The sequence below is a fragment of the Prunus mume genome, linkage group LG2 (genome assembly GCF_029339155.1).
Source record: "Prunus mume cultivar Tortuosa linkage group LG2, ASM2933915v1, whole genome shotgun sequence".
NCBI classification, from domain to species: domain Eukaryota; kingdom Viridiplantae; phylum Streptophyta; class Magnoliopsida; order Rosales; family Rosaceae; genus Prunus; species Prunus mume.
In genome coordinates, this window is record NC_142699.1 from 267,477 (window position 1) to 278,363 (window position 10,887).

At 34.7% G+C, this 10,887-nt stretch overlaps 1 protein-coding gene across 4 annotated transcripts; it reads left to right on the forward strand.

Annotated features, from left to right (window-relative positions):
- Positions 1–5,191: 5,191 nt before the first annotated feature.
- On the forward strand, positions 5,192–10,210 carry AL6 (alfin-like 6). Of its 4 annotated transcripts, none has more exons than XM_008220398.3 (5): positions 5,192–5,498; positions 5,626–5,658; positions 6,827–7,055; positions 9,453–9,582; positions 9,696–10,210. In XM_008220398.3, the coding sequence occupies exons 1-5, from the start codon at positions 5,402–5,404 to the stop codon at positions 9,972–9,974; spliced, it is 768 nt and encodes a 255-aa protein (XP_008218620.1). In that variant the 5' UTR covers positions 5,192–5,401; the 3' UTR covers positions 9,975–10,210. The 4 variants fall into 4 exon arrangements, with proteins under 4 accessions (XP_008218620.1, XP_008218621.1, XP_088901490.1 ...); XM_008220399.2 differs by having other exon boundaries at positions 9,699–10,210; XM_089045364.1 differs by having other exon boundaries at positions 9,453–9,579.
- The last annotated feature ends 677 nt before the right edge of the window (positions 10,211–10,887 follow it).

A 10,887-nucleotide genomic window follows, 5' to 3' on the forward strand; every position in this document is an offset into this window, starting at 1 on the left:
CAAGTCAACTAATAATTTTTAAATATGGGGCTTTATATTGTTAAAGATTTTGAGTGGTTTTTATTTGGGTCTTATTTTGAACTCTCTAAAAATTACATTTATAATGGGCCTCAACATATTACTTTTACAAGTATAAAAAAGGTTTGGGTCCCCTCGTTCAAGGGCCCTAGACCATCGCCCTTGGGGCCTAGGCCCAAGGCCGGCCTTGATGGTTATATATATGGTTTAGGAGTTTCGAGTTTTGTGTTTATACACCTCTATATACACTCCAATATAAAGCAAAGATATTTCAAAATTTTCTATTTTGTCTTTTTCTATTTGTGGAGATGAATGTATATAACATTATATTGTGGTGTGTGTACAACAATTGAAGTAATTAAAGTATCAATTACATCAAATCTATGTAAGCTATTTAAAATATGAAACAAATCTCCTAATTAACATGCACAATTCATACCAACATTCTCCCATAAGTTGGTGTATGGATATCTCCAATAGCCAACCAGTCAAGTGACTTGAAGAACTCAATTGTAGATTGTCTTCATAAGAATATCATAGTTGATCTTCAATCTTCACAAATGGAAAATCAATTATTCCAGCGTTAAATTTCTCCTTAATGAAATATTGGTAAATTTCAACACATTTAGTACAATCTTGTACATGATTCTATGCTATGTCAATATATAGCAACCTTATTATCACAATGCAGTCTTATAACTCTCTAAGTTTACTAAATTTGCCAAAAAGTTTATATGCCAAAATAACTCACAAACACCATAAACATGCTTCTATACTCAACCTCAACACTATCATGCAATACCTTTTTGTTTCTTACTTCTCCAAGTCACAAGATTACCACCAACAAATGTAAAGTACAGAAAGTTAGAATGTAGTGATAGAGCCAATCTAATCTACATTGATATAGCTCTCCACATCTAGGTGATGATGTTTGGAGCATACTAGTTTCAATCAAAATATTCATTACATTTTTTTTCTTTGAGATTGGAAGATGTTAGATTTTGATCTAGCAACTTCTATATCCTAAGAAAGTAATTGAAATCTCCCAACTTTTTTTTTTTAATCTCAAATTTAGTTTTCATATACATTTGCAAATTTTAAATTTCATCCTAATCATTGTCAGTAATAACCATATTATCAACATAAACGATCAAACAAATTCTTTTATCATTTTTTCTACTTAAAAAAATAAGGTGTGATCATAATTACTTTGTTTGTATTCAAAGTTCTTCATAAACGAAGTGAATCTGGCAAATCATGTCGTTCGCGATTGTTTTAGCGCTTATTATGACTTCTTCAACTTGTATACCGTTCATTCTTTTGAAGTTTTCATGAGACTTGGAGGAAGATCCATGTATATTACTTCTTTAAAATCACCATGCAGAAATGCATTTTTACTCGAAATTGCAACAAAGGTTGTTAGTAGCTAATGAGATGAGAACAAGAATTGTATTGATCTTTGCAAAAGCAAGGGTCTTTTGATAATCTACATCATACATTTGTGTATACCCCTTACCCTGAAAGATGTTTTAGATTTTCTTAGGTTGGTTAAGCTACTAAAACACAAAACTTTTCAAGAGAAGCAACGGAAGCAAATGGTTAATTTTAGAGATTTAACCTAAACCTCTTCCATGGATCTTTTGATTCGAAGTGCTGGCTGAAGGAAACATGCATCTAATGCTTAGAAAATCAACTTTAGCCATAACCTATACAACAAAGACATTCTAAATGGCGGATTCATTTTGTTTATGCTAGTTAAGCTAAACCTTTTGCATTTTAAACTAAGTATCTTAGCCTAGTCTCTTTGAACACAAATAGAAAAAGGGAAATGGGAATTGTGAATTGTATCCCTCCATACAATTCTCCCTATTGGCGAAGCCTAATTATAATTAATTAGTCATTACAGGGCTTTCACAAGCTATGAGTGACACCTAGCAGTATGTCATGGCTACTCAAGCTAAAAAGAATTCATTTAGAGAACATAATCAGTTTGTGATTGCAATGCAATTCGATCATTCTCTAATTCAATACTCTATGTCATATTCTCGGGATATGATAAACTCTTGTCAAAATCCATAATATGACATCTCTATATTATATGATTCAATTTGATAAAATTGCAAATGTTCTTGTTTCAATTTCCATCCAATACTTTGGCCAAAGATTCACGAATCATATATTTAGAGTATTCTCTCTTCTTACTAAGAGCAGAGATTCATTGTTGTACATTCACCTGTCTCTGCATACACGCTGAGAATCATGAGGAATACCTTTAAGCCACATCATTTTGATACGACCGTATAGTGCTCTCAAAGAGAAACAACATATACACAAGACAACAATGATGTCTCAGGTTTAATGATTAATTTGCATTATCACAACTTAGAATTCTTTGTTTGAAACTTGTGAATAAGACTTCCATACAAGAATTCTAGAGTTGATCGCATTCAGTGGACTTCATCTTCTATAGAGCACCTACATATCTGTCTCAATGTCTCTACACGAATGACTTGAGACTAGTCATCCTCCCAATTGAGCAGATATAATGTGCACCAGTCTTTACGGGTCACCATTGTCCAATTTGTGATCTTATGATTAGGAACATTTAATGATACAATATTTATATGTATGGAAAAGTCTCGTGCATCTAGCTTCTTTAGACAACTTTCCATTTATATCTTAATCCATTGACTTGTTACTTTGTGTATGTTATGTATCTAAAGCAACGTTTTTGCCCCTTTGATTATTATATATTATTTCATTAGAAATTTCCATTTTATTTGGATTCTAGGGCATATATCTAACACTTTGATCAGCCATGGTCAAGTCCTCTGATCAACCAAGATCAAGGTCTTCAATAAGCCAAGATCAAGGTCTTCGATCATCCCGATCAAATCCAACTCCTAGTCGAGGTGGAATCCAACTCCAAACCAGTTTCAAGTCTATATGGAATCACAACTCCAAACCAACCCCAAGTCGTGGTGAAACCTAACTTCAAGTCAAGGTGGGAACCCAACTCCAAAGCTGGTCGAGCAATTCCAAGTCACTAACATCAGTGGGTGTTTCAACCAAGATCAAAACTCAAGAAGTTACGGTGTTTCACCAGATGTCAAGCCAAAGTCTCAAAGGTCCAAGCCCAAGCCACATATTCGAACTCAAGATTTTTGGAAGATCGCATGCACGTGACAGAGGCTTCATAAGGAAGGAAATTAAGGAGATTGATGACAATCCGAGTATTCAAAAAGAAGAGATAATCAAGCAATCAGAATGTCTCTATCAATGTGATCCAACTGATTTGGAGGCTTCACAAGGAAAGATTTTGAATGAAGTTGACCTTTGGCCATTTAATGGCCAGCCCATGGGCTGACAAATACCCCTATATAAACCTCATCAGATGAAAGGAGAAGACACATCATCAGACACACAAACCTATTTTTCGTCTTGCACTTTTACTTTTCTATACTAAGGATTTTACTTTTCAAACACTTAATCTAGCAAGTTTTTCCTTTTCTTAGCGTAAGTTTACTTTCTTGCTATTTACATTATCTTGCTTTTAAATTCAAGTTTATTCCCATTGCTTTACTTTTCATTGTTATCGAAATTTTATTAAGTTTAATTTATCGTCTTATCGTTCTTATTTCGTTCTTCATTTATCGATTTGATCTATTTTATCGTACTTTAATTCTTGTTTTTTAGTTTAATCACATCTTTAATTTAATTGCATCATTTTCACTTAAAACTTATAAGAATCACAAAAACATCCATACGAAGTTTAACCATCATCGGGCCCGAAGAAGTGAAAGAATCTAGGCCAAGAGGAGGTTCCTTACTTAGCCGATCAATCACTTAATCAAAAGTCAGAATGGCAACATATCTATCCAACCTTTTCCATCCAAGCCATTCAGTGGCTTGATGGTGACACGCCTACGCAACTCAAGAGAAGAATGACCAAAAGTTCATTCCGTCAGCCACCTCGACCAAAAAGAATGAAACAAAGGGGAAATCAATTATTTTCCCATGTTTGGTAAGTCTAAACATGAGAAATGGTTGCTTGGCACATAGAAAAATAGAGGGAAAATGTAACATTCCTCCCTCCTTGGGTATAATTAAACAAACTTTGTTTTACATTCCTACACAAACCAAACATGAGAAAGAAAATAAAATGGTATTTCACGGTTACTTTCCCATTATTACCAAACATGGAAACAACATCTTCCATTTCCTATTTCCCATCTCTTAGGAAATGACATAGGAAATGATTTCTCATCAAATCCTTCCTGTGAACCAAACAGGTAAATGGTTTAACCATTAGGTCGGCTGGTTTGGAGGAAATTTTTAGTTTTTTTATAATTCAAATATTTTTTAAATGACCAAAATGTCCCTACACATGAAATATTGGTAAGAATTTCATTTCGGTTCGGATTCGAACTCGTGGGTTTGAGCTCTATCTATTCTATCCAACTGAAAATCAAGTCCAAGAAAACAGCTCACTTTCTAGGACCACAAATCAAACATAACCCTAATTGGTCAAATGTTAAAACTTTGAGTAACTAAGCACTTAGGAAAAACCTCAAATTCTTGATTTCTTATTAATCTATATTAATGCATTGCGTAACTCCACTCATTTATGCGTTGGAGTTTCACTGTGTTCTCCTGGGTGAAGTATTAGTACAAAACTCTAATATCCTTGCTTGTATAATTTCCATATACTAATTAATTTAGTTGGGCTTGGGATGAATGAATAAGAATGTAGACACTAGACAATAATAAGAGTTTTTTTCAGCGTACGCTTGTCCTAATTTCAGTGGATGCATCGCCATATGACAAGTGTCACATGGTAAAATGATCGTATTTCAATTAAAAGATTGTTATTGTTTGCATTTGATCCTCAAAGAATTTCTAAATTACACATTTTTAAAAAACAAAGGAAAAAAGAGCAGAGCCAAATAGCCAATAGGTAGAGGAGAGAGAAAGTGGGAATGTGAATTTCCAAGTAAAACCCTTTTTTGTATATTTCCCGGAGCTAGCGAGTTGTGTTGTGATATCTCAACCCTTCCTTTAAATCCTCCCATCCTATCCTGCATTCCCTACTCTCTCATATAAATATAAATATAAATATTTTTCTCTCCGATTCAGTCTTCTTATAACTTGTACTTACAACACCTTTCTGTCTGTCTAAAAATTTAAATTTATTTATCAACAACAAAAAAACAATTACAATCCCCAATTCACCAAATCAACAAACCCTAATTTCCCATTCACAAGAAGAACATCCAATTCAATTCCGGCACTATGTCCCTCTGAGTTTCCCTTTCGTACCTCTATTCTCCAATAGGTAGCAGCTGAGATTGATATTCAAATTGAAACACAGACAGAGAGCATAATGGAGGGCAATCCGCACCCAGTACCTCGAACAGTGGAGGAAGTCTTCAGCGACTTCAGAGGCAGACGCGCCGGCTTGATTAAGGCCCTCACCAGTGGTTCGCTCGCTTTTTTTTCTTTTAACCTCTTAATCTTAATTCTTTTACTTATCTATATCCGTGCATATTTGGGTCTCTGAATTTCCTGTAATGCTTTTACTTAAGTTGTTTTTAAAATTTTCTGCAGACGTTCAGAAGTTTTATCAAGAGTGCGATCCTGGTGGGTTTTCTTTTCATTTTCTTATGTTTATGCTTCTGGTTGTTGCAGTAAGGGCCTTTTTTTTTCTTTTTTTTTTTTGGTTTTTCATGTATGTGTTTGTTCGTTTTAATTTCTAAATGCTGGAGCTTGATTTGTAATGTGAATTTGCGGAGCCATGAGTATGAATAAAATACCCAATCTCTTTAGCTGTAAGTTTTTTTTTTTGGGTTGTATACAATAAAACTAACTGCTATTGTAGCACTTGGAACACAAAACATCCTCACTTGCTTCTGTTTTACTAGATACCCCATCTTGATATATAGAGGCACCAGTCTTTATACGAAGAAGTAAAAATACTTTCCAAAATTAAGGGTTTTGCACATTGAATGTCATGGCCTCCCACACCCAGTACACTGGCCTACTGTTGTGGAGCAAGGTTCCCGAAGTCAAATTTTATAACTTCCTGACTGATTTAGGTTGTTTGACTTCTGTCATAAGGTTTTGCAAGTGCTGTATAAAATTAAAGTCCAGAAGTGGGTAAAGTATTTACATATATTTTTCTTTTAATTGATTTCTAGTTAAATGGATTTGAATTTACCACATTTTTCAAGTTGATCTACAATCTGGCCGGTAAGTGCATGTTCAATAGACTCATTATAATCAATTAGATTATTGGAGGTGAATTTGCCACCTTCGAGGTGGGGCTGTTATTTCCGTAGGTTTTTTCTTTTCTTCTTGATGATTACATTATTGTAGATATTTAATCTTTCAGTGGATCTTTCTGTTTATTACTTTCTTATTGGCAGTTGAGCAAAAACAAATTTTTTCCATTTCTTTTGGAGCAAATTACAATTTTAATATTATTTGCAATGCTATGTTGTTCGGTACCTCTCACCTTATGTGTTTGGAGTAATAAAATATCTAAAAAATAAATATCTAAGTTTTGATGTATCAAGTTTGGTCTTATTTCTTTAAGTATGCACGAAAATGATATTTATATGCCTCATTTAATTTGTTGTTGAACACGTGACCATAATAGTACTTGATTGATGTTTAGTCGCCGTACAATGTGCTTAAGCATCTTAAGTGCTACTTTGACGTAATTTCAATATCTTTATGTGGTTATGATAGTGTTTGTTTTTTTTTTTTTTTTTGTTTGCTCTTCTTGACACAAATGTTCTGTTTGTAGAGAAGGAGAATCTGTGTCTCTATGGACTGCCAAATGAGGCATGGGAAGTTAACCTGCCTGTTGAGGAGGTGCCTCCTGAGCTTCCCGAGCCAGCATTAGGCATAAACTTTGCTAGGGATGGGATGCAGGAGAAGGACTGGCTATCACTGGTTGCAGTTCATAGCGATTCATGGTTGCTTGCAGTTGCATTTTACTTTGGTGCACGATTTGGGTTTGGTAAGAATGAAAGGTACGAAATAGTTTTTCTTCTGCATGTATCTTCTATTATCAATTGGGAAATGCACAAGCTATCTTGATGAATTTTAATGTTGGCGTATTCTTGGTGTTAATCTTATTGTAGCCCGATACTTTCTTTATCATATGCAAAATTCTCTGTTGCACCAAATATCGAATCTATTAGTCATCCTTAGCTATTCTTATGCAAACATGTTGAGATTTAACAGAGGTTACCCTATAACATGGAGGAAAAGCATGATTTGGTATATTGACTTTTATTTCTTTCAGAACTGTGCTCCTACTTTAATACAGTTGTTAGAACCCAAATTATTGCAAGGTTTTTTTTATATAAAAAATCTCCATATCTGCAACTTTTAATGATAGAATTTTCAAATGCAGTAGAGAAAAGAGTTACCTGCCATATGAAGCATTGAGCCAACACTTTCTGTTGACAAATCTTATTATCAGCTGAATCCTATGCACCTTTTTCAGTGCATAAGTTCATGCATTTAGTGGCATCTTATTATTGATATTTACCTTGCATATGATGTGATAAGCGGTTTACATATCACGTTTGAATAAGATATTTATGTGAACCAAATATGGCATCATACGTGGGCGGTTAAAGTACAGAAGATTTAGAAGTTCTCTTTAGAACTAATTCACAAATTCAATGCATCTACTACTTACTGAAACCTAGTTTAAAACCTCCCTCCTTTTTTCTAGACTAAATTCTGATGAAAATGTTTCTTTTTTTGTTTTAAATTTGTTTGCTATCTTTATGGCGTATATATTACAAAAATTGACATAACCTTTACATCCTAGCATTTAAAGAATCAACTAATGCTTGGTATGGTAGTGTTAATGACTGATATTCTTGCATGGAGCTGAAATTGGAGGTCCCTTTCATATTATATGTTTTGCGATTACTCTTTGTTACACATAGAAAAAATACTGAATATGAGATTTCTGCATATACTTTAGTGATATGTAGGACATGGCCTACTGTATTACGAATGTTACAGGTATTGACAGACTCGTCAGCATGAGTCAAGGATAGAATGAGTAACAGTATCCAGGGTTCTATTAGCAGGGTAAAGAAGACACATTTGAAAAGTGACTCTATAAGTGGTGGGGGTATTGGGGGGGACTCAAATTCAAGCAGTGGCTTCTTTGAACCTTAATCCTCAATTGGCTCCTGATTGAGCATTAATTGGTTCCTTCTCTAGGATTCAACGACTGATTGACAAGAAAATTTATGTTTTGCTTAAGATAATCGATATCCCACTTCGTAGTTTCCATTTTCCCGAACTCCGTACTTGATAAACTTTTTGCATGATCTAGATAGGTTATGTGAGTGTTTTCCTAGCCACAATTAAGTTTCTGATGCTGTATGTATTAGGTGCAACATTATGTTCTAGTAGAAAGCTGCCTACCTCTTTTGCCCCTTTAGATTCAGGATGCTAAAAGGTATTTTACAGTTGATTAAATTAAATTTTCAAACAAGCCTTCTGTCACTCTGCAACAACCACTTGGAATAAGTCTTAGTGCCCTTTCATTTCCGAGGGCTTCTATCATTTTCCTTTTGGTAAATTACAAGGCTGTCTTTTACTCATATCTAAGTAGCTCATGTTAATGGCTACTTGCATTAGACAATAATACTGACATGCCATAACATTGATAGAAGAATTGAGAATCTTATCTGTACATGATAGGTGTTGTATTTTCTTCTGTTGAGAACAGATTTAAATTCTCAAAATATTGAAAATTGGTTGCTAGGATTCAATTTGCCTTGACCTATTCTGATCCCCACCTTTTTAGACTTTTCATTACTTGGCTATAAAAAAGTAAACGGATGAGTTTGTAAAGTAAACATGAGCTTTTTTGACTTGTTCAATTACAATGGTTTTACTCCAATATCTGGGTTCATAAACATATACAACATTCGTGTGTTTGTATGTGTATATATAATGTATGTATGACTGTATGTGCAGGGGAGCAAGGGCTTATATAATTAATATAATGATATTCTTCCGTCTTCTGCTATCCTATTTATTTCATTTTTGGCTATCATAGATAAGTTGTGTACAAATTTTGGATAAATGGTGTGGGATCTGAGGCAGATGAATTGAATTTTGATTAAAGTCGATATGCAAACTTCTGTGACCGATAAAAAAATTTCCGTTTAGTATTATATTGTTGGTTGTATATAATTTCTACGATGTTGGACCAGTGGATTTCTTTGTTGTTGATGATTGCAAATGTCATTGTAGAGTCATTCATGCTGTAGGATATGGAAACATAACCCTTGCTACAAAAGCCAAGTGATAGGAGCTAACATCTCCCTCAAATTAAATGTATATTAGCATATCAAGGTGGTTCTAATTTTATTTGGCTTTGGAACTTGCAGGAAAAGGCTTTTTCAGATGATAAATGATCTCCCCACCATATTTGAAGTTGTGACAGGAAATGCTAAGCAACCAAAAGACCAGTCTGCTCCTCACAACAACAGTAGCAAGAACAAATCTAGTGGAAAGGTGGTAAGTGGGTTAGTTTGCATGATTTTGTTTGTTGTTTATATGTCTTCCTTCTTTAGCCTTTTTTTCCCCTATAGTTAATCCTAGCTCTTGCTTATTTTGGTGCTGCCTTAAAGCAGTCTCGGCAGTCTGAGCTCCCCCAAAGCAAAGGAGTAAAGATGTCTCCGCTGCCCAAAGAAGAGGAGGAAAGCGGGGAAGAAGAAGAAGAAGATGATGAACAAGGTGCGACTTGCGGGGCATGTGGAGACAACTATGGTGCTGATGAGTTCTGGATTTGCTGTGATGTGTGTGAGAGATGGTTCCATGGAAAATGTGTAAAGATTACACCCGCAAAGGCTGAGCATATCAAGCAGTACAAGTGCCCAGGTTGCAGTAGCAAAAGGGCTAGAGTTTAAATCTAGTCTGAATTTGCAGAACAAAACCATTCAAAGAAAGCAGATGAGGGTTTACAACTATCATTACAATTTGGAGTAAAACAGAGTCAGTTGTCTATCTTAGTTAATGAATTTGAATGATTGCAAATGGGATTCTAAGTTTTGCTACTCTTTGTTCTTGTTCTGTCTAATTTTCTCAGGAATTTGTTTCTAATATGAATAGTCAGTTATAAATATGCCTTGTAGTTTCCTGGTTTGATTCTGAATCATTTATTCATGTGTTTATGCATTGTTACTTACTGTTTGGAGGCTATAGTTTTTCGTTGTTTTTGCTGTTTTCTGATGTTCTTGTTGTCCTTAGTATTAATACTACAATATCATCTTCTATAAGAAAGCACAGATATTGAGCAAGTTGTTGGTGCAGTCGTGGAGTAATTGTCCATGCAAAGAATGGTTTCTGGTAAGTTTCACTGAGAGATGTTGTACTGGAAGATTTTGGTTTGATTATAAGGTACCAAAGTTGGGGGGAGAATTGGATATGCCAACAGTTTTATCATGTTGACTAGGAATTGCTGTGTCAAGACTTGAGGCTTTAGTTGATCACTCATCGCAGCATGGGAATGATCTTCAGGTTCTGGAATGTAGCTGGAAAAGTAATCTGTGGTTGTGCAGCAGTTCTTACTCTTGAGCAAGTAAAGACCAAGCATGGATGCATGCTCTGCTCTTCACTCTCTGAGGAATGAGAGACGGGCTCATTTCATTTCTAGGCTGCTGAATTGAAGAGAAAAATGTCTGTTGACGAAAGAGTTACAAAGAGAGGGAGACAGACAGGGCGACCAAAATGAGAGCGATTTTCTTTTGTTTTTAATATTTATTTCTCAGTTGGAGCTTGTCTGATATTAAAAATTCTTCTATCCGTCTTTTACGATTTAAT